The following is a 24,874-nucleotide window of genomic DNA, read 5'->3' on the forward strand; positions in this document are numbered from 1 at the left end:
TTGGCACAGATGACAATTAGACTCTCTTGACTCATGACGCTTGAAGTGTACATGGAGTCAATAATGGAAGTATAGTCAGTGATGGATTGGGCTACATCCACAACTCTGCAGTTTCTTGCAGTCAGAAAAGTATTGATATTCAAAGCAATCTGGGTGCCCTTGTACATAGGTCACTGAAAGTCAGCGTGCATGCACAGGGGCAATTAGGAAGGCAAATTATATGTTGGCCTTTATTGCAAGAAGATTCAAGTATAGGGCAAAGATGTGCTCTTATATATAGGGCCTTGGTGAGACCACAACTAGAGCAATATGTGCAATTTTGGTCCAATTATCTAAAAAAAGGATATATTTGCTGTCGAGGGACTGATGACGATTCACCAGACAGATGGCTGGATTGAAAAACGATCATAGGTGGAAAGACTGGGTCTGGTAAGCCTCTGATGTCTAGAGTTTAGAAGAATGGGAAATGAATAAAGTGAATGCTTCACAGTATCTTTCCCAGGGCAGAGGTTTCTAGAAGTAAAGGACATATGCTGAAGGTGAGAGAAGAGAAATTTAAGAGGAAGCTCTCAACATAAAATCCTTCCACACAGTAGTCTGTGTAGGCTCATGCATTGACTGTGTTCAGAACAAATTGATAAGTATTTAGGAAATTAAAGTAATCAAGGGATATGGAGATAGTGAGCAAAAAACAGTGCTGGAGGAACTCAGTGGGTCAAGCAGCATCAGTACAGGGAACGTTTCAGGTTGGGACTCTTCAAACTGTTGGAGAAGGGGGTGAGAAAGCTGGAAAAGAGGTGAGGATTGGGCAAAGTGATAGGAAGATAAAGGCGAGGGGGGGGGGGGGGGGGGAATGACTGGCAGATGTATATTGTCAAGCTGGAAAGGGTACAGAGAAGATTTACGATGATGTTGCCAGGTCTAGAGGGAGAGGTTGAGAAGGCTGGGACTCTATTCCTTGGAGCGCAGGAGAATGAGGGGTGATCTTATAGTGTATAAAATCATAAGAAGGAATAGATCGGGTAGATGCACAGAGTCTTTTACCCAAAGTGGGTGAATCAAGGACCAAAGGACAGGTTTCAGGTGAAGGGGGAAAAAAAAGGAATCTGAGGGGTAACCATTTTATGAAAAGGGTAGTGGGTGTATGGAACGAGCTGCCGGATGTTGCAACATTTAAGCAACAGTTAGACAAGTACATGGATAGGACAGGTTTACAGGGATATGGACCAAACACAGGCAGATGGGACTAGTGTAGCGTGGACATGTTGGGCCGTAGGGCCTGTTTCCATGCTGTATGACTCTCTGTGGCACCCTGGCCACACACTCATTTAACCCCTGCCATCGGGAAGAAGGTACAGGATCCTGAAAACTGACGTTCAGGTTCAGGAACGGCTTTTTCCCTACCGCCATTAGAGTATTAAACACTACAACCGCCAAATACGCTCTGAACTACATAACCTATTGTTGTTATTATTGCACTTTGTTACTCCTGTAACCTGTGAACTTGTGACTAGGACTCACCGAGTTGTAGGAAAGAAGTGCAGTCGCTGGTTTAAATCGAAGGTAGACACAAAATTCTGTAGGAACTCAGCGGGTCAGGCAGCATCTCTGGAGAGAAGGAACGGGTGACACAAAATGCTGGAGTAACTCAGCGGGACATCTCTGGAGAGAAGGAATGGGAGACGTTTCGGGACTAGGACTCACCTGTCCGCTGTCCCGGGAGGAGGGGGGTTCAGGTGTGTTGACCGGGGGGGGGGGGGGTTCAGGTGTGTTGACGAGGGGGGGGGGTGTTCAGGTGTGTTGACGGGGGGGCTGGGTCGAGTCCTTCCACACTGGCACCTGTGTAGTAGTCGCCGTCGCCCGCCATTGTCCGGGAGAGGGGGGGGGTTCAGGTGTTTTGACGAAGGGGCGGGGTTCAGGTGTGACGGGGGCTGGGGTGGGTCGAGTCCCTCCACCTGCCGTCGCCGCCCCCCCCCACCCCTTGTCCAGGAGAGGGTTCAGGTGTGTTGTGGGTTCAGGTGTGTTGACGGTTCAGGTGTGTTGACGGGGCTGGGGCGGGTCGAGTCCCTCCACCTGCCATTGTCCAGGAGATGGGGGGGGGGGTTCAGGTGTGTTTGGGGGGGGGGAGAGGGGGGGTTGATGTGTGTTTGGGGGTGTTCAGGTGCGTTGACTGGGGGGGGGTTCAGGTGTGTTGACGGGGCTGGGGCGGGTCGAGTCCCTCCACCTGCCGCCCCCCCGCCATTGTCGGGGGGGGGGGGGGGTGTTCAGGTGTGTTTGGGGGGAGAGGTTCAGGTATGTTGAGAGGGAGGGTTCAGGTATGTTTGGTGGTGGTGGTGGGGTCGAATCCCTCCACCTGCCGCCCCCCCCGCCATTGTCCGGGGGGGGGGGGGGGGGGGGTCTCGCCAGCGCGCGCTTTGCCACCTCGCGCCGCGGCGGTTGTGCGTTGGCTGCAGTCGCGAGCCGCGGCTCGAGCATGGCTGACGCGTGCGCGGAAGGCGCGGGGCAGAGTGAGGAGCAAGGTCGAGCGGCAGCGGCAGGCAGTGCGCGCAGGGGCGCGCTGAGGGAAGGAGCGGGGGTGCCGCCGCTCCGGCTCCGGCCGCGGCCGCCGCCACCATAACAACAACAGTCGTGATTTTTGTTGTGTGTATGTGTTAGGAAAGGTGGCGGTTTTAGGGGGTGGAGGGATGGCCGATCCCTTACGCCGGACATTGTTCGCCAAGCTGAGGGGGAAGAAGTCCAAGAAGACGGCGAGCGGCGGCGGCTCCGGCTCCAGGAGCCACGAAGGTAAAGCCAAGCTTCTTCACCACCACCGGCGGCGGCGACAACAACAACAACAACAACAACAACAGCTCCAGGCCGGGCCCGAGGGGGGTGGTGGTTCGGGGGGCAGCAGCAGGGGTTCCCCGGTGCCAGGCGGAGGAGAGGACGAGCGGCCAGGCGTGGGTGCGGGCCTGGCCGGCCGAGAGCTGCCGAGCCCCGGGTTGTCGCAGGTGGCTGCCCCGCGGCCCCCCGACGACGATGGTGATGATGATGATGATGATGGCGGCGACTACTACGACAACCAGCAGCCGCGGGGCTGCGAGGGGCAGCGGGCGGGGGTCGGGGTGGTGGTAGTCGTGCCCGTCTCGGCTGCTTCCCCGGCCGGCGGAGGGCAGCGGCAGGAGGAGGAGAGCGCCCGGGAGAAGGAGAGGCTGAGGAGCCGGCTGCATGAAGCCTATTACCTGCTGATACACGCCATGCACGACCTGCCCGTGGACATCCCCCACCGGGACACCGGCCCCGCACCCTCGCCAGGAGGGGCCTCGGCTTCCTCGCCGCCTCCCCGGAGCGAACACGCCAGCCCCGGCCCGCCGCCGGCTCCCCTCAGACCCCCTCTGCAGCGGTCAGTGAGCGACGGGGTCATAGACTACGTCTCTCTGCTTGTGGCCGAGCCCAGGGGGTGCTGCCGGGGTGTGGTGGGGCTTTGCCCCCAGGGCCAGGCTGGCAGCTCCCTTCTCCAACATGTCCCCGCAGCCGAGGCTTCAGAGGATGTAGCTCAGCCCCCAGAAAGCAGCTCAATGTTGGGCGACGCTTGCTGTAAAGTTGCTAAGTTGAGGCGTTCAGCTGACGGGGTCTGCGGCTCGTCTGACGAGCAGGACGGTAGGCAGGGGTGCTCCTTAAAACCACCTGCAGTGACGGTCAACAAAATGCAAGAATGGATGCACCGAGGGCGCATGCTGTCCATGGAGATGAAAGAGCGCATTAGTGGGTCTGTAAAAGCCAGTGTGCCCTCTGCTTCATTGCCAGCTCAGGCAATCGGCAAAGCAGAAGACGCGCAGAAGGCAAGTTTCCCTGCTGCTGTCAGAGTGCAAGGAAACAAAACACCATCGTCCCCTTCCAGCCAAAGGGTTTTGCAGACAGGTAGGCAGTTGCTTTGGCAGCTGGTTCACTCCTTCACTGGGACTTGTGCATGGTTTTGTCTTAACACATCCACCTGGGGTCTTGTTCTCCAGAATAGGCTGTCTGGAAGTGGAATTCTGCCATCTGGTCTTTTACTGATTTGATGTATGGTGCTGGTGGTGGTTCTTTCTTTAATAATGTGTCTGAATTGTCAAGACTACTACTAACACTCACAACATTAACTTTATGAATGTAATATTTGGTCAACCCTTTGACCAAAAGTAACAAAGTAGGCATTTGCAATTGGTTGCCAATTCATATTGTAAGTGCTGTATGGAGTTAGTTTTTGAATTTGTTGCATACTTATGGTTGATTATTAATTGGAAACTACAAGTCAAATATTTGTTAAAGGTCAGTGACATGTGCTGATATTGCTTCCCTGGTTTGTAGATTCCAGTCCGTACCCTAATGAATGCATTTTTGATGCATTCTTTACATATCTGGCAAATAGCGCAGACATTTTGGGGGCTTATTTGCAGTTTTTCTGGAACTCCACATTATCTTTATATACTAAACGGTTAGTCTCGTAATTTTGTTATCCACAAGTTTTAACAGCAGTATTGCTTTAATAGTGATGTTACTCGTGGCAACAGACCCTTTTGCCCAACTCATCCATGCTAACCAAGATGCCCCATCTAAACTCATCCTATTAGCTTGCATTTGGCCCATATCCATCTAAACCTTTCCTATCCATATACGTGTCCAGATGTCTCTTAAATGTGGTTGTTTTATTAACCTTAATTTACAAGTCAATCCTAATATTGGGGTAAATTAAATGAAAACACTGGGTTATCGCAAACGGACACAGAAGAATTTGAGGCCATCATAGATCATATTGAAGGTGTAGGAAAGAATTGCTGATGCTGGTTTAAATCTAAGGTAGACACAAAATGCTGGAGTAACTCAGTGGGTCAGGCAGCATTTCTGGAGAGAAGGAATGGGTGACCCTTCAGTCTGAAGAAGGGTCTCGACCCCAAACGTCACCCATTCCTTCTCTCCATAGATCTTATTGAATGCAGGGCTGGCTGAGGGGCCTGGTGGCACACACAAGGTGAAAACTTGGAATAAGGTTTCAAAAATTTAAAATTAATCTGAGCTTGTAATCATGGTTGGGCATGGATCTTGAAAAGACTGGCATTAAATGGAATTGATTGTGGTAGAAAAGTATTTAAAAATACTTCAAGTGTGAGACCTGTTTGTTTTCCCCTTTTAGTGGAAGTTGATTGAGGTGCTAATGTTTGCTTTGAGTGCAGTGATGAAATATTGTGCTTTGAGAATGTTTTGCTAAACAAGTAATGATGTGCTGTTGATGGCCAGATGTCTGTTTAACTGCTGGTTTCCTGCATACCAATAAGGAGTATGAGAAAGCCATTTTGCCCCTCGAGTCTGCTCCATCATTCAATAAGTCATGGCTGATCTGATCGTAACAACAACTCTACATTCCAGTCTACTCCCAACACTGCCCCAGAAGCAGTCCATCCTTTGCTGTATCAGGATTATATCTAACTCTGTCTTAAAGATATTCAAAGACCCTGCTCCTGAGAGCATAATGGAAGAAAAGCTTCAACTTTGAGTGAAGAGATTTAAATGGACAAACTTGTATTTTGGAACATTCCTGAGCAGAAGGGAAAATGTAGGAAAGTTGGTGGGCTGATGGAATTCTTTAATTAGAACGTGGCCACTTCTCCTCTGGAAGGTCTGTAGTAGTACTGGAGTTGTTGAGAAAAACTCTTAGCAAATTCTGGCACATATCTATGTTGTTCCAAAGGTAGAAACAAAATGCTGGAGTAACTCAGCGGGTCAGGCAGCATCTCTGGAGAGTAGGAATGGGTGATGTTTTGGGCCGAGACCTTTCTTCAGACTGAATGTAGTTTTTTTTAAGGTGGTGTGTGCCTGAAATGGGGTGGGGTGGTTAAGGCTTATACGATTGTGGAACTTGATGATTTTTGGATGGGCTCATTGAAATAGAGGGATATGGATCATGTGGAGGCTGATAGGAGTTGCCTAGGCATTGTGTTTGGTACAGTCATTGTTGGCTGAATGGCCTGTTCTTGTTCTGTTCTGTTATCTCTACATGAATAGGGCAGTAAATGACATACTACAGATCTTAAATCTAAAATTGTAAACATTTGAATCGAGCAGGGTCTTTGGAGAGAAATTGTAACATATCAATTTGGTGACTTCATGACTTGCATTTAAGGGAAGTAACAATCGTGGCACTGTAAGAAAAAAGAAGCAAAACTATTGACAAATAATAGTTTGGTTTATCAGGCTTCCATAGGTTAATTATATTGACCCAAAGTTTGTATTCTCTAAACTTTGTTTTTTCTGATTTCTGAAATTAGGCTTTTGAAAGTCCAATTTCAAACATCACATGTGTTTGGGAAGAAATATGTGAACCATTAAAATGTAACCTTTAATTTCAACTATGGAATTCTGTTTTTAGATCTTGCGAAATTTACTTTCAAGATAAATTAAAAATGCTGTTAGGAGGTTTGACAGTTACTTCAGTACTAAAGACTGGTCATGAGAGGAATTGCTAGCCTTGGGCACTGATTCCAGACATGAACATGGTCTGTTGACTCTGGTATGTGGAATATTTTGTGGAGGTTTCTTTGGTGAATGTATGTGTTCGTTAAATTACTTGTCTTAAACCTCAAGGCACAAATTCCCTCCTTCACCCCCTCCCTAACTGCTTTCTCCTTCCCTCGACACAATCTAGAAGTGTAAATTGGACAGAGGAAATGGCACAATGTTTGGGTAATGGATTTTAATAAAGCATTTGGCTCCTGTGAAACTCGTATTAGGAACTACCTGGCTGAAAGCATTGTCCAGTAAAACTAAGATAGCTGTAAACTAGGAGCTTGCAGTTGTAGATGATTAAAAGGCAAGGTCATGCCGAGTACTTTAATTCTTGGATTTTTATGCTTTATACATTCAAGGGAAATCTTTCCTTTCTATCAACAATTGAAAATCATGATTAGATCAGATTCAAAATATTCACTTGCCTAGCGAGTACAAAAACTGTTGGAGAAACTTGGAGGGACAGGTAACATCTGTGGAGGCAACTATTGGGCGGGGTTCCTTCTTTAGAGTAGAAGGTGGAGATGGATAGTAGAGAGGCATGGGGCAAATCCTCCAGCAGTTTGTTTTTTGCTTGGGATTTCAGCATCTGCAGTCTGTTGTGCATCCACTTGCGTTTATTCATTGAGATACTTTACAAAATGCAGCAGGTACATATGTAAATAACTTGCCACCTCACTTGTGGCAATTGAATTGCACCTGGATGTGTGTTTTGGCTTTTATCTTCCCCACAATGTTGTCAATATAGTATATGTGGTCCTGTGGAACACCTAATAAATGTAACATAATCTAGGTGCTCAACCACTTGCCTACTGATATTTTCACATTGTCCAAAAAACATTGGCGTAAACATGATCAGAAGACACATTCGATAGAAGTTGTGCAACAATTTCCCGGGCATTGCACTGATTTCCAATCTTTACTCTGGACTCTTGTACCACCTATTATGGAATTCTTTGTCCCTTTGACCTCCCTGAATGCGCTTCTCAATGAATTCCTTTTGCCGATCCTGCAGTCCAGTTTTTTCCATCACCTCTACAGTTAAATTTAGCTTTGTCCATATACTGCTAAATTGTGGCTCTTAGATTGAGTCCAGGCATCAATATCTACTTTCATAAGTAAGGTAGTCCTGATCTTTACAGAACAGCATAGCAAACAGCCCACCTACACTAAATCACTTGGCCATCATTCTTGACTTCCTGCCACATCCAATTTTGGTTCCGGCTTGCAGCTTTCCTTTGAACTCCATGAGGACTAGTTTTTTTTTAAATGGTCTACATATTGAACCTTTCAAAGGCTTTATTAACATCCATGTAGACAACATAAAATGGAATGCCCTTAGTGACCTTGTTGCATCTCTCAAATAATTCTGGTCACTTCACGCAATCTATCCTTATCCTTCCTGACTCGCCTCAATGAACCTGTGCCTTTTAAAATGATCGTGATACTGAACTTAATCGCTATCATTGTTTGGCTGACTAGCTTGTAACTAGTCAATCTGTTTTATTTTTAAGCAATGGTGCCATATTTATTGCTCTAAACCTCCAATACATCTTGCAGAGATTTGGAAAATATTGTTTTTTTAAATTGCTTGTATTTTTTTCCAGACCTGATGCATTAATCTGTTTCTAACTCTAAGATATTTTTTTCTCTGTTTATCATAGACAGTATTTTATACTCTTAAATTTAAAAGGAGAGTGCAAGTTTCTATTTTAAATGCACTTAATCTTAAGGGACATTAATTTTCGGCTATAGTCTGCACTAACCTTTCTATTTGATCTTTTATTAGTGTTCTTGGGTCGTTTTAATCAAAAGAATCTCTTGGTCTTCTGGCTGACTGCAAAATAGTTTTTGTTAAATACAGGTTTATAAAAGTGAGAGCATTGATGAAAATGAGTGTAATTGTGAGAAATTTGCTTGCCAAGTGTGTTTGATTATAGGCACCTTATATATTGTTACCTCAAAGCAGTATGGTTATTTGTAAATGGGTGCCCCTTTATGGTTAATTAAGCACAGGAAAATATAGTAGTATGAGAATTATTGTTTTGAGTGCTATCAACACAGTATTCAGTATACTTTGACAATGGAGGTTAGTAAGAAAGCAGGACACTGCGTATTTGAAAAGTTTTTACATTTTATAGGTTATCATATCAACATCGTATTGCATGCGAGCCAGGTTGATTTGAAGCAAAACTTTGATTACTGATAATTGTTTTGTATTACCAACTTGCTTGTGCAGACACGTATATGAATGAAAAGCATGCCATCCACTAATGAGCTAGCATACACTTTTAAGAGGTTATTTCCAGTCAGAATGGTTCAATTGTGGGTTAATTTCTGAACTAAGTATATGCTTGGTAAACTTTACCTGATAATATCAGCATTGGGAAAGAAACTTATCTGGATTCTACTGGAATGCAGTGCAAGCATAAACGTGCTTGTAAGAGTTGTCTTGCCTAAAAAGTAGTAATATACCAAAGTGTTGCAGCACTTGTGTGTTTTGTGACATTGCATTCCTGTGAAAGTATTTGCCCAGAAGGCAGCATTATGTGGTATAGTCAGCCACGCAAGGAAGAATGGATGTAAACAGATTTTTGTCAAGGTGACTTGACTCTGTTTATGCAGAACATGGCAGCCTTAAATTGCCTTGATAGCCTGGAGCAAGCAGATTATTTGCTAGATTTGTGTTGAAGGGTTTGAAGTAGTGCAAAACAGTGTTGAAGGAACTCAGCGGGTCAGGCAGCATCAGTGGAGGGAATGGATAGGCGATGTTTTGGGTCAGGACCTTTCTTCAGACTGTGTGAAAAAGGGTCCCGACCTGAAACATTGTCTGCCCACTCCCTCCACAGATGCTGCCTCACCCACTGAATTTCTCCAGCACTTTGTTTTGCTAAATATTCCAGCATCTGCAGTTTCTTCTGTCTAGGCCTGAACTCGTTCCATGAATTGTTCAAATGTCGGCTACAGAAGCCAGCTGTGGCATAGGCCCAAATATTTTGAGAACCATATGGTTTCTTTCTTTAAAATGAGCACTTTCATTTGATTGCAAATAAAATTGGATTGTAGTAACAATTCCCAAGTCTTGAGGATAATGACATGAAAGGAAGTAGTTAGATTTGGTTATGGAATTTCCACAAGTATGCACCAGTTCAATAAATTATTTGCCACAATACTTCTGTTCATCAGTTGTAATCTGTGCCTATCAGCAATCTAATTCCATACAGAATGTAGTTAAATGTTTTAATTTCAGTAAACTTTATGAATTGCAAGCATTAAATATTGTAAGTTGTGCCAGTACATTTTGGTTGACTGTGCCATTTTACTGTTTTCAATCTTTATAAATGTTATGTTTTTTGCTGAGCAAATTTTCCCCTCCTGATTTCAGATTTCATTGAAAATGTACACACCTCTTCAAAAATCAGGAGAGAATTGAAAACCAGTGAAACTAACAAGATCAATGACTACAGGCCACACATAAACAACATCACGGTGTCCAAGAAAAGAAACTGGCTACAGCAGAGCACTCTGAGCCCTTGTTTGAATGAAGAGCCCAATGCTCCTGTATCATTAGAGCTAACAAACCATGTGCCTGCTCCAAGCCCCTTGCAAGAAAGCAGACAGCAGCCTGTAATCTTGCTTCCCGAGTCTGCCCAACCAAACGACCACGGAATTGCTGCAAAGGTTACTATGGATCATAATGAAGAAAATGATGCCGATGATGAGGGGGAGATATGGTATAATCCTATTCCGGAAGATGAAGACGCTGATGTACCACAAATTCTGTCCCCCCCTGTCAGTTGTGTGGCTAAAACTGAAAACTCAGACAGTCTGCAGATGAAGCCACCCTCATTGCCTGTTGATGATTTAGTGGAAGGACAAGTGACTTTGGGAATCTCTGAAAGCAGGAGGGAAATCCAGAAAGCACCAACAACTGATGTGAATCGGGTGGATTTAGTGAATTCTATAAATGCCACAGAATGTATGCAGCAGCAGAGGCAGGCGCCTGGGTGCAAATCTTGCACTGGGACCATTGTGGATGAGATCTGTGTACACAAATCTCCAGCTTCAGGTAAGCTCATTATGTCGTATAACAGGAAACCCTGGCCGATGAAACATTGAAGCTTTGTCAAAGAAGTTGGAACATAAAATTGAACAATAATATATCACTTGTTCACTCTCTTTGGAATTATCCAGCAGTGTTAGAGCTTTGTGTTCACACTTTTTTGATTCATAAAATTGTACAGCACAGAAACGGATTATTTTAGTCTACCTTTCGTCACATGCTGATTTTTATCCATGCTAATGCTGTTTGCATCATTTAGCATCTATCCCTCTTAAAAGTTCATATCAGAGTCTATTGTCTATTCGGAGTGAGGGGGTATGGGGAGAAGGCAGGAACGGGGTACTGATTGAGAGTGATCAGCCATGATCGCATTGAATGGCGGTGCTGGCTCGAAGGGCTGAATGGCCTACTCCTGCACCTATTGTCTATTGTCAAACAACATTTTAAACCTCCGCTACCATCTCTGGCAGCTTGTTCTAAATAACCACCACCAGTGTGAAATATTTGCCCTTCACATCTCCTTTAAATTTTCCCCTTGCCTTAAACGTGTGCCCTCTAGTTGTAGACCTGGGTGCTGGGGAAAAAGGCTATCCTATCTCTGTGCCTCATTTTTCTAATATGCCTCTGTGGCAAGCCATATCCTGGTGACTCTATTCTGCACTTTCTCTATTTCCACATCCTTCCTGTGGTGTGGCAACCAGATTTGTACACTGCTCCAAGTGTGGTCTGCCCAATGATTTGTTCAGCTGCATCATGACGTGCCAATTCTTGTGCTCAATGGCCAAGCCGATGATGGTAAGCACACCAAGTGCTGCATTCGCTATGGCTGCTTACAGTGAGGTATGGAATTGCACCCAAAGGCCCTTCTATACATCAGTACTCCTAAGATAGCTGCCTTTCAACTTGTGTCCTACCAGAATTTGACCTGCCAAAGTGCATTACTGCACACTTATCTGGATTTACAACACTTTGTCCAACTTTCCAGCTGATCCTTGAACCACTAAATCCCTGTTCAACCTTCTTTGCTATCTGTGACTCTACCAATTTTTGTCATCTAAGATTTTCCATGCTGGGATTATGTTTGCTCTAACTCTAGTTTAAGTTGGTTTCCTCATTGACATTTTATTTTTTTTAAACTAGGAGATGTTCTTTAATAACTAGTTTTAAGCCCCTATTTATTTCTGCACAAATTTGGGATTGAGATTTGCCATGGTCCATAGAAAATGACTGGGATTTAATTCTGAATTTCTACTGTTTATCCTTAGTTGTGATATTTTCGGTGTTGTGCTGGAAATCTGGCAGCTAATGTTCGCCTAGAAAATGACCAGATCAGCCTTGGAGATTGAAGGGATAAATATTCCCCATGACATCAGCAGTAGCTTCCCTATTTATTGAAATAATGTTTCTTCATTCTTTACGTTAACCATAACTGAGGAGAGCTTGTATCCGTTTATTGTCTTTAAGAAATGGCACATTAGGCACTGCAGCACTACTTGGATGGCTCCTCGGCCCCTGAGGTCAAATTGCTGTTGAGAATTAGATTAGTTTATTCTCGTTTACACCAGGGTGCAATGCAATTCCTTTCTCGCATGAGGCTCAGAGTAAACAGTGTATATCATAAATAATAAGGATATATGGTAATGGCTACAACAATAAATAAATGGCTAATGCTAACAGCAGAATGGTGCACGGTTGCAGTGCAAACAAATATTAAAGTGGAATAACGGAATATCCGAATGAGTTGAGGTCAGTGTACATGGCAACACCTTTGGGAAGAGGGTGTGAAAGAGGTATAGAAAGAAAACTGCAAGTGCTGGTTAGGCACAAAATGCTGGAGCAACTCAGCGGCTCAGGCAGCATCTCGGGAGAGAAGGAATGGGTGATGTTTCGGGTCAAGACCCTTCTTCAGACTGATGTCAGGGGAGGGGGCGGGACAAAGATAGAATGTAGTCGGAGACAGGAAGACTAGTGGGAGAAGGGGGAGGGGATAGAGAGGGAAAGCAGGGACTATCTGAAGTTAGAGAAGTCAATGTTCATACCGCTGGGTTGTAAACTACCCAAGCGAAATATGAGGCGCTGTTCCTCCAGTTTGCGCTGGGCCTCACTCTGACAATGGAGGAGGCCCAGGACAGAAAGGTCAGATTGGGAGGGGGAGTTGAAGTGCTGAGACACCGGGAGATCAGGTAGTTTAAGACAGACTGAGCGAAGGTGTTCAGTGAAATGATCGCAGAGCCTGCGCTTGGTGTCGCCGATGTAGAGAAGTTGACACCTGGAACAGCAGATGAGGTTGGAGGAGGTGCAGGTGAACCTCTGCCTCACCTGGAAAGACTGTTTGTGTCATTGGATGGAGCCAAGGGGGGAGGTAAAGGGACAGGTGTTGCATGTCCTGTGTTTGCAGGGGAAACTACCTGGGGACGGGGTGGTTTGGGTGGGAAGGGACGAGTGGACGAGGGAGTTTCGGAGGGAACGGAGTCTGCGGAAAGCAGAAAGGGGTGGAGATGGGAGGATGTGGCCGGTAATGGGATCCCGTTGGAGGTGGGGAAAATGTTGGAGAAAAATGAAAGAGGTGATTGGTTCAGGAGTCGGATAGGAATGAAGAAGAAGCTGTTGAGTCTAGTTGTCCAGGCTTTTTAGTTCCTTCATCATCAAGAAGATTGAAGGTTTCTCCACCCAGAGGGAGTGAATGATTGGAGTGCTCTACACAATCTTGTGGGGGCTCAGTTGTGGAGAGTGTTCCACGAAGACATGGGCAAGCAAACAACAGGTGTTGTAAATTTCCCCGGTGTGGGACGAATAAAGGAGTATATTATTATATTATATGGAATTAGTGCAGGAAAGTTGTGCAGAGGTGAAAGATCAGATATCTTAATAGCCATGCGAGACTCAATGTCTGCTCCAATTTGTTCCGTTAAATTTTAAGTGTTTTGGATTTGATTTCCTTTTAAAATTTGGCAATTGTATTATGAACTCATTCCTATAACTATTTCCCCTCTTCCCTGGCCCCTTGCCTCCTGCCAAACAACCCCTTTATCCTCTTGCAGTTTTTTTGGGGGGAGGTACGGTAGCGCAGCGGTAGAGTTGCTGCTTTACAGCGAATGCAGCGCCGGAGACACAGGTTCGATCCTGACTACGGGTGCTGCACTGTAAGGAGTTTGTACGTTCTCCCCGTGACCTGCGTGGGTTTTCTCCGAGATCTTCGGTTTCCTCCCACACTCCAAAGACGTACAGGTATGTAGGTTAATTGGCTGGGTAAATGTAAAAATTGTCCCTAGTGGGTGTAGGATAGTGTTAATGTACGGGGATCACTGGGCGGCACGGACTTGGAGGGCCGAAAAGGCCTGTTTCCGGCTGTAGATATATGATATATGATATGATATGGTATCATCAGGCTAAACAATAAGTATTTTAACGTAGTTTATTTGGGCTGAAGCATAAAATATGCATGCATAAATTCCATGTTTGAGCAAATTATATTGTATGAGAGAAAGATGAATAGTAATAGATTAAGACCAATGGTGCCCAGTCTTTAAGTGGCACATCTGTTTAAAAAAATATCAGAATATATTTGAAGCCTCCTGAATTGGGTATTTTTTGGATTAACTTCATTTCCAGAGAAATCTTTACCAAATGTATGAAAACATTTTGTAGCAGGTGCCAACAAACTTGAGCATGAGCTCACTTCTGATGGTGGTGAATCGGTGGAATTCTTTGCCACAGATGGCTGTGGAGACCAAGTCAATGGATATTTTTAAAGAAGGAGATAAATAAATAGATTCTTGATTAGTACGGGTGTCAAGGGTTATGGGAAGAAGGCAGAAGAATGGGGTTAGGAGGGAGAGATTGATCAGCCATGATAGAATGATAAAGTATGGGCCAAATGGCTTAATTCTTCTCCTATCACTTATGACCTTCTGTAGAAGTGTAGAATTGTCTGCAGTTTTGAGATGTTAGCACATACCTTACCGGTTATCTGTTATTTGAATACATTTAATTGCAATTGCATGTAAACTCTCTTTAGCATAAAGACAGCTAACTTGCTTGTCTATTATTGGTTGGATTTGAAGTGACAGATGAGTTGGTGTGTTTGCTGGGTGACACGTACTGAAATCGGATAGCAAGATGTATCTCTTAAAGTTGAGGCAAAACAGCCATGCTGAGAACTTGACTATCATGTGGAAATGATTTTGAGCAGCAGTTAAACAGGAAACTAAGCATTTTTGAAATTCCACTTGGCCTCCCCTCTTGAAATTGGGAATATAAAATACTAGCCATTTGGGAGATTGAGGCTTTTAATCACTATGTTAGGAAGGGGCACAGTTTACTTTGCAACACGCACTCCAGTGGACATCGTGGTATCATAAGCCTGAAAATACTTTAGTTTTAGTTTGAGATACAGTGCGGAAACCTTCCCCTTCAGCCCACCGGGTTCGCGCTGGCCAGCGATCCCCGCACATTAATACTGCTGTACACATGAGACAATTTTAAATTTATACCAAGCCAATTAACATACAAACCTGTACGTCTTGAGTGTGGGAGGAAACCGAAATCTTAGAGAAAACCCACGCAGGTCACGGGGAGAACGTACAAACTCCGTACAGGCAAGTACTTCTGGTCGGGATCGAACCTGGATCTCTGGCGCTGTAAGGCAGCAACTCTACCACTAAGCCACTGTACCGCCCCAAATTGGAATTGGATAATGACTGTCCTGTTGATCTGCCCAGCAAGCCCTGATTGAATTATCTCTTGCTGTTCACCATAATGAAGGCAATTTGTCTGCAGACTAAATATCATAGAAACATTGGGAAATGTACGTGGTGTTGGGAAAATAACACCGTAGAGAATTATTTTGTCAACGGTAATTTTCTATTAAGTGGCACAAATTATTTATGCTATTATTTAGGCATTTTTGTACAATTGTTCCCATGTGAATTTGAATATTTCAGCTTCTTGCCTTAACTTTCCTCACCACAATTTCAACATGGCTGACTTATTTTCTGAAATGTGCCAGTTGTAAACATGTTATTAATAAAGGCTCCATATGTTGCCAGCAGCTGATACTTGCTGCAGAAATTTGTTACAACTTACTTCTGACTAATTTAGTCTTTTAATGTTTATAGGAAGTTCTTATTCTTTAACTGCCTGCCTAGACCAAATCAGAAAATTATCCTGAAATAATTCTACAATCTAATAGCCAGCAGTATACTTTTTTAAAACCGCTTGAACAAAACTTGAGCCCTGGGTAGTTGTTTGTGCTTGCATATATCCCTGGAACACGACCTTTAGTAGTTGCGTCTTAAACTTTAGAATAGTTGCAGTTTCACAACTTAATCATGCCAGCTGGGTGCTTTTTGGATGTCTCATTAGAATTTCCTTCAGTGATCTTGCACAGAAACGCCCTGTGGCCCAGCTTGCCCAAGCGACCAGAGTGCTCCATCTACAATAGTCTATCTGCCTGCGTTTGGCCCATATTCGGGGTGGGGTGGGGGGAGGAAACTGCCCTTTGGATTCCCATTAAAACTTCTTCCCCTCACCTTATTTCTTTATCTTCTGGTTCTTGATTCCTCTATTCAGGGTAAAAAGACTCTACCCTATCTATGCCCCTCATGATCTTGTATATCTCTATAAAATCACTTCTCAACCTCCTTTGGTCCAAGGAATACAGTCCTAGCCTGGCTAACCTCTCCCATGATGGCTCAGGCCATCAAGTCCTGGCAACATTGCCGTAAATCTCTGCACTTTGTCGGCGTAACAATATTTGTAGGACAATATTTACTTCTCCTTCAATGGCAGCAGAATGAACGCTGATCATTGATACCTGGTCTGTATCCGTGGCGCTGAAGCTGAGATGGTGGAGAGCTTCGTTCTTGCGTGTCAATATCACCAACAATTTCTGCTCCAACCGCATTGATACTACGGCCAAGAAAACATACCATACACGTATCCATTGCACTATATATGGTATGATTATAGCTTATTGTATGATTTACTTTTTCACTTTATGTTGGTACATGTGGCAATAAACTGATACCACACTTTTTACCTTTGCTCCAACATTTCTTTGTTAGGTAATCAACCTATTGTTGCCTTCAATCTTCACTGAAATTACTCGTATAGAATGTTTTTCTGTTTGACACTCCCTTTCAGTTGTAGAAAATAACCTGATTATTGGATGTACACTGTTTTCTATCATGCTGCAAATAGTGCAGTGAAGACCCAAATATCCATTTAACTGGAGAATGAAAGTGGATTTTCTACAGAGGCTTGTTGAAAATTAAAGGGGTGATGGTGAGTGGAGACGGGTTTGGGACTATTCCAGCCTGCAGAAGTGTGCTGACGGGTGCATCTGAAACGTGGTCAATTTGCTGCAGAGACTGCAACAGAAAGATCTGTAACTTGCCCTTGCAGTAGCACACTGAGCAGCTGGAACTTTTTTATATTAAAAAAAAGTACATTCAAGACTTCAAGAGTGTTTATTTGTCCAATGCACTGGATGGGAACCAGTACAAAAGAAATCTTAGTTGCAGCTTTACAGACGTATTAGATGCAAGAACAAATAAATATACAATAAATTCTGTTATTCTCAGTAATCCAGACCAGCATAGTACAAGAAATGAAGCACATTGAGCAACGGTTGTGCTTCAGTGGAGGGATGGGTTTGTGCAGAGACATTCAAGAGCCTGATAGTTGCTGGGCAGAAGTTTGAACTTGGAGATAATGGTCCTTCGGGTTCCTATACCACCCACCCAATGGGAGCAGTGGTGTGTGGCTTTGGCCTTTAGCTGTCTTGAGGAAACACATCCTGTGGACCTCCAACAGTGGGGAAATCTGTTCCTGTGATGGACTAGGCAATGTATGGGTTTCTGGAGCAAATGGGAGAAAGGGAAAATTAGTGGGTGTGCTCTCTATTATCCAATTCAGTTATAGAAAGATTTTGCTGCCTTTTATACTCTGCAGTAAAGGCCAGCATTCCATTTACAGTCCCAATTACTTGCTATACTTTTATATTTGTATACCTGCATGTAACTTTGTTTCATGTAAAGGACACTGCAGTTATTGGTTTGCTGCATTCTACCATCCCAGCTCATTCATTTAATTGACCAGTGTTTTTACAGATTCATCATCACAGCTTTCTTAATTGCCCTGTGGAGCTCCATCAATTTAATTTATCAATCTGAAAACGATTATTGATTGCCAGTCCCCTCTCTCTTATATTGTATCCCCATTGTTTTGACACAACTTGTCCCCATGCATATTTAGTTTTTTTTAGAGATAAAGCACGGAAACAGGCCCTTCAGCCCACTGATTCCGCCCCGACCAGTGATCCCTGCACATTAACACTATCCTGTCACACTAGGGACAATTTACACTTATATCAAGCCAATTAACCTACATACCTGTACGTCTTTGGAGTGTGGGAGGAAACCGAAGATTACTGAGAAAACCCACAGGGAGAATGCACAAGCTCCGTAAAGACAGTACCGGTAGTTGGGATCGAACGCAGGTCTCTGGTGCTGTAAGGCAGCAACTCGACCGCTACGCCACTGTGCCGCCATGTATTGCACACCACCCCCCCACCCCCTGCGGTTTGTGATTTGCTTTGTGTAGTAGCACTTTACATGCAACCCTGCCAAGTGCATTCAGGGATTGCAAATGAACTCCATCTTGACTAGGAGTTTGCCTTGTGTACCTAGGCCCAAAGAGTTTGGACATAACTTGAGAAATGGGAAACTCCATAGCTGTGTCAGCAAGTGGTTGCTGAGGAGCTAAAGCCAAGCACCAGCACAGCATGTTGGCAGATTTTAGTTTCTGTTCATGTGGCCGTCTGCCTGGTCAGTCAGTGTTCCACTGAGGATCCGCATGATTAATCTCAGTATATCGCCAGTGTGGTGTCGGGAGCTGACTCATTGTCCATCTTTACTGCCCATCTGTCAACCATAGAACCATCTTGAATGTTAATTTCTGCACAGAGCCCAATAAAAGTGAGGCGTTTCTTAAAGTGGTAGCACCACAATGCTTTCACATATACTAATGCTCGGCAAAAGTATAAAATGCTTTAAAAATGGAGCCAGCCATTCTGGAAAATGGCAATGACACCTGTCCTGTTGAGACAAACTCTCCATGCGAAAGGAAGAGGCTGGGAAGCATTCAGTGCAGAGAACAAATGACTGACCCTACAGTGCATCTTTCTCAAAGGTGGTGAGACCATACCAAAGCAATCTGCACGGCACAGAAAAATTATTTGTTCCAAGATAGATGCTGGACCAATCACAGTGCACTTTTGGAGTGGAGGGATGTAACAAGTGGTGTGTCTCAGGGGTCTGTGTTGTACTGTGCTGTGTGCAGAAATTAACATTCAAGATGGTTCTTTGGTTGACAGATGGGCAATGTAGAGGGTTCAGAGGAGGTTTACAAGAATGATTCCAGGAATGAATGGGTTAACATATGATAGAAACATAGAAAATAGGTGCAGGAGAAGGACATTCGGGCCTTTGAGCCAGCACCGTCATTCAATATGATCATGGCTGATCATCCAAAATCAGTACACCGTTCCGGCTTTTTCCCCATATCCCTTGATTCCCTTAGCCCTAAGATCTAAATCTAACTCTTGAAAACATCCAGCAAACTGGCCTCCACTGTATAAGAAAATAACTGCAGATGCTGGTACAAATCGATTTATTCACAAAATGCTGGAGTAACTCAGCAGACCAGGCAGCATCTCGGGAGAGAAGGAATGGGTGACATTTCGGGTCGAGACCCTTCTTCAGACTGATGTCGGGGGTGGGACAAAGGAAGGATATAGGTGGAGACAGGAAGATAGAGGGAGATCTGGGAAGGAGGAGGGGAAGGGAGGGACAGAGGAGCTATCTGAAGTTGAAGAAGTCGACGTTCATACCACCGGGCTGCAAACTGCCCAGGCGAAATATGAGGTGCTGCTCCTCCAAATTCCGGCGGGCCTCACTATGGCACTGGAGGAGGCCCATGACAGAGAGGTCAGACTGGGAATGGGAGGGGGAGTTAAAGTGCTGGGCCACCGGGAGATCAGTTGCGTTAATGCGGACCGAGCGCAGGTGTTCAGCGAAGCGATCGCCGAGCCTGCGCTTGGTTTCGCCGATATAAATAAGTTGACATCTAGAGCAGCGGATGCAATAGATGAGGTTGGAGGAGGTGCAGGTGAACCTCTGTCTCACCTGGAAAGACTGTTTGGGTCCTTTGATGGAGTTGAGGGGGGAGGTAAAGGGACAGGTGTTGCATCTCGTGCGGTTGCAAGGGAAAGTGCCCGGGGTTGGGGTGGTTTGGGTAGGAAGGGACGAGTGGACCAGGGAGTTACGGGGGGAACGGTCTCTGCGGAACGCAGAGAGGGGAGGGGATGGGAAGATATGGCCAGTGGTGGGGTCCCGTTGTAGGTGACGGAAATGTTGGTGGATGATATGTTGGATCCACTGGGTGGTGGGGTGGAAGGTGAGAACGAGGGGGATCCTGTCCTTGTTGCGAGTGGGGGGAGGGGGAGCAAGAGCGGAGCTGCGGCATGTAGAAGAGACCCTAGTGAGAGCCTCATCTATAATGGGGGAGGGGAAGCCCCGTTTTCTGAAGAACGAGGACATCTCGGAAGCCCTAGTCTGAAACACCTCATCCCGGGCGCAGATGCGGCGTAGACGGAGGAATTGGGAGTAGGGGATAGACTTTTTGCAGGGGACCGGGTGGGAAGAAGTGTAGTCCATATAGCTGTGCGAGTCGGTGGGCTTGTAGTAAATGTCCGTCACTAGTCTGTCTCCTGTGATGGAGATGGTGAGGTCCAGAAACGGGAGGGAGATGTCAGAGATAATCCAGGTATATTTAAGGGCAGGATGGAAATTGGAGGTGAAGTGTATGAAGTGTCTTTTGTGGTAGAGAATTCCATAGATTCTTAACACTCTGTTTTAAAAAGTTTTTCCTCATCTCAGTCCAAAATGGCCTACCTCCCCTTATTCTAAACTGTCACCCCTGGTTCTGGACTCCCCCAACATGGGGAACATTTTTCCTGCATCTAACCTATCCAATCCTCTAAGAATTTTATATGTTTCTATCAGATCCCCTCTCATCCTTCTAAATTCCAGCAAATGCAAGCCCAAACGACCCATTCTTTCATTATACGTCAGTCCCGCCATCCCGGGAATTAATCTGGTGAACCTATGCTGCACTCCCATAATACCAATAATGTCCTTCCTCAAAATTGCACATAATATTCCAGGTGTGGTCTCACCAGGGCCCTGTACAACTACGGTAGGACCTCCTTGCTCCTAAACTCAAATCCTCTCGCAATGAAGGCTAATATGCCATTAGCTTTCTTCACTGCCTGCTGTACCTGCATGCTTACTTTCAGTGACTGATATACAAGCACACCCGGGCCTCGAATGTCACCCATTCCTTCTCTCCAGAGATGCTGTCTGTCCCGTTGAGTTACTCCAGCATTTTGTGTCTACCATTCAGATAATAATCTGCCTTCCTGTTCTTGCCACCAAAGTGGATAACCTCACATTTATCCAAATTATACTGCATCTGCCATGCTCTGCCTACTCACCCAACCTATCCAAGGCATTGGTGCGACCACACCTGGAGTATTGCGTACAGTTTTGGTCTCCTAATCTGAGGAAAGACATTCTTGCCATAGAGGGAGTACAGAGAAGGTTCACCAGATTGATTCCTGGGATGGCAGGACTTTCATATGAAGAAAGACTGGATAGACTCGGCTTGTACTCGCTGGAATTTAGAAGATTGAGGGGGGATCTTGTAGAAACTTACAAAATTCTTAAGGGGTTGGACAGGCTAGATGCAGGAAGATTGTTCCCGATGTTGGGGAAGTCCAGAACAAGGGGTCACAGTTTAAGGATAAGGGGGAAGTCTTTTAGGACCGAGATGAGAAAGTTTGTTTTTCACACAGAGAGTGGTGAATCTGTGGAATTCTCTGCCACAGAAGGTAGTTGAGGCCAGTTTGTTGGCTATATTTAAGAGGGAGTTAGATGTGGCCCTTGTGGCTAAAGGGATCAGGGGGTATGGAGAGAAGGCAGGTACGGGATACTGAGTTGAATGATCAGCCATGATCGTATTGAATGGCCGTGCAGGCTCGAAGGGCCGAATGGCCTACTCCTGCACCTATTTTCTATGTTTCTAAGTCAACCTGCAGCCTCATAGCATCCTCCTCGCAGCTCACACTGCCACCTAACTTTGTGTCATCTGCAAACAGAGATGTTTTGAGCGGTTAACAGCACTGGGCCTATACTCGCTGGAGTTAGAAGGTTGAGGGGGGGACCTCATTGAAACTTGCAGAATAATGAAAAACATAGATAGAGTGGATATGGAGAGGATGTTTCCACTGATGGGAGAATCTAGGACCCGAGGTCATAGCCTCAGAATTAAAGGGCGCTCTTAGAAAGGAAGTGAGGAGGAACCTCTTTAGTCTGAGGGGAGTTAATCTGTGGAACGCATTGCCACAGAGGGCTGTGGAGGCCGTCAGTGGATATTTTTAAGGCAGTGATAGACAAATTATTGATTAGAACGGGTGTCAAGGGTTATGGGGAGAAGGCAGGAAAATGGGATTAGGAGGCAGAGATCGATGGGCCGTATGGCCTAATTCTACTCCTATAATTTGTGAACTTGTTAACTGGAAAGGATGCAAAATAGATTTATGAGAACTAAACTTGCATTATCTCTTGGCATGCAGGAACGTAGCCGTTCTTGCATCCTCACAGGAGCATGCTAATCCTGAAGTAACCACCTGACCATTGAAAGACTCCCACATGTTGGATGTGGATTTACCTCCAAGCACTTGCTCGCAATCTGTTTCCCCAGTTCCTGACCAGTCTTGTTGCAACGAGTATTCCCTAATTTAGTACTTTCACCCCAGGACCAGTCCAAAAAAATCAAAAATCCAAAATAGCTTTATTTGTCATTCGTACAGAACGAGATTACTTAGCCAGCAGTACAAAAAAACAAGGCACAACCCCAACACAAACATCCATCACAGTGACTCCAAACACCCCCTCACTGTGATGGAGGCCAAAAACTTCCCCTCTCTCTTCCCCCATGCCCCTCCCACGTACAGACAACTCGACCCCTACCGAGGCGACCGACCCGCACAGCCCCCGCAAGGAGATGGAAAGTCCACGTGGCCGAGCCGCACCAGGCGCTGGAAAGTCCCGCGGCCGAGCCGCGCCGGGCGATGGAAGGCCCCGCGGCCGAGCCGCACCGGGCACTGTTCAGTCCCGCGGCCGAGCCGCACCGGACGATGGAAGGCCCCGCGGCCAAGCCTCGCCCCGAGGAAGAGACCTAAAAAAAGAAAGATTTCCCCCACCCCCCACCACATACACCCCCCCACACATGCACAACCAAAACAAAACACCCCAACACCAACACACAAACAAAAAAAGGACAAAGGACAAACAGACTGCCAGCGAGCCGCAGCCGTTAGGCGCCTCCACACGTGACGTCTTATCCATAGCTCTCAAAATTTATAGAACTTTAAACGCTGTTCCCAAAATGGACCGCACTAAAACTTGGAACCACGTGTTTAAAGGGAAAGAGCAAGGGAGAATGGGGGAGAAAAGTTTGCAAATGCAAATGTTTTATCAAATAATGTAACACCAGTTGTGAAAAATGTTAACGTAATTTTATACATTATTGTTTCTGCCCCCATTCTTTCAAATGTGACTGAAACATGAAATAACTGAAATACATTGTGATTAAAATCAAAAGCTCTTGGAGTAGATTTTAGTGTTAGCATTGTGATTTGGGGTAACCTGTTTGAGGTCACAATTCCTACAATTTATACGTTTCATTTAAAAATCCTTGTGCATCACAATTATTTTTCAATTTTTCACTTTGTATATCCCATCCAAATTATTTTTTGTGAAATAAAAAAAATATCCTTTTGTTATAGATTTTATGACTTATGACTTAAGTTCATTATCTTTGGACGACTTAATCTTTGGATGATTACCAAATGTTTCCTAATTCATATGCATGTTGTCTGCAGATTTTTTTAGCAACCTGCCTTTTCGTTTCCCCCCCCCCCCTCCTTGTCACCCCCTTACCTCCAAACCCCTCCTACAAAAAATCCTTTCAAATCCTCTGAATCTGCAATAATACCCTGGAGACATGCCTTTGATGGCTTTGAAATTAAGTTACTCTGTCATGCTTGTGATTAGTAATTTTATTAGTATTTAGTTGCTAGAATTGATGGACATCCTGGCACCATATATGAGAGGCTGGGTGGGATTAATATCTGGAGTATGGTGTGCAGTTCTGGTCGCCAAATTATAGGAAGGATGTCGACAAAATGGAGAGGGTACAGAGGAGATTTACTAGAATGTTGCCTGGGTTTCAGCACTTAGGCTACAGAGAGAGGTTGAATAGGTTGGGTCTTTATTCTTTGGAGCGTAGAAGGTTGAGGGGGGACTTGATAGAGGTTTTTAAAATTTTGAGAGGGACGGACAGAGTTGACGTGGGTAGGCTTTTCCCTTTGAGAGTGGGAAAGATTCCAACAAGGGGACTTAGCTTCAGAATTGAGGGACAAAGGTTTAGGGGTAACATGAGGGGGAACTTCTTTACTCAGAGGGTTGTGGCTGTATGGAATGGGCTTCCGGTGGAAGTGGTGGAGGCTGGCTCGATTTTATTATTTAAGAGTAAATTGGATAGGTATATGGATAGGAGGGGATTGGAGGGTTATGGTCTGAGTGCAGGTAGATGAGACTAGGTCAGGGAGAATGGTCGGCGTGGACTGGTAGGGCCGGACAGGCCTGTTTCCATGCTGTAGTTGTTATATGTTATATGTTATATGTTAATATGGTCTGGCTTTTGCCGAGTTGTGTGTTTTGGCTTACTTCCAAAACAGGTGGCATGTGGGGATAACTTGACTGTTGCTCGTAGGTCCATTTGAAGAACTAATATCTGAACCTGAATGTTGGTTCTCATAATAACCGTGATTGACAAAACAACTTGGATCACTTGAGAAGTTGGATAGCATTTGTACAAAATTGCAGAAGAAAATTAAATTACTGACGTCCATTGAGATTTGGAGAGAGAGTGATGCAAACAGGGTGAGCTGGTGATAAGGTCATAAGGAATAAGAGTAGAATTAGGAAATTCGGCCTATCAAGTCTACTCCGCCATTCTATCATGGCTGATCTATCTCCCCTATAACCTCTGACACCTGTACTAATCAAGAATCTATCTATCTCTGTCTTAAAAATATCCACTGACTTGGCCTCCACAGCCTTTTGTGGCAAAGGATTCCACAGATTCACCACCCTCTGA

The 24,874-nt window shown here is 45.0% G+C and overlaps 1 protein-coding gene across 1 annotated transcript in view; it reads left to right on the forward strand.

Annotated features, from left to right (window-relative positions):
• The first annotated feature begins 2,534 nt into the window (after positions 1-2,534).
• syde2 (synapse defective 1, Rho GTPase, homolog 2 (C. elegans)) overlaps positions 2,535-24,874 on the forward strand; it is a 97,144-nt gene continuing 74,804 nt past the window's right edge. The window contains exons 1-2 of the mRNA XM_078408109.1: positions 2,535-3,900; positions 9,908-10,591. Of these exons, the coding sequence (XP_078264235.1) occupies positions 2,685-3,900; positions 9,908-10,591 (1,900 nt within the window). The 5' untranslated portion in view covers positions 2,535-2,684. The remainder of the gene's footprint in view (positions 3,901-9,907; positions 10,592-24,874) is intronic.

This window comes from Rhinoraja longicauda, chromosome 11, assembly GCF_053455715.1.
Source record: "Rhinoraja longicauda isolate Sanriku21f chromosome 11, sRhiLon1.1, whole genome shotgun sequence".
Classification (NCBI taxonomy): Eukaryota; Metazoa; Chordata; class Chondrichthyes; order Rajiformes; family Arhynchobatidae; genus Rhinoraja; species Rhinoraja longicauda.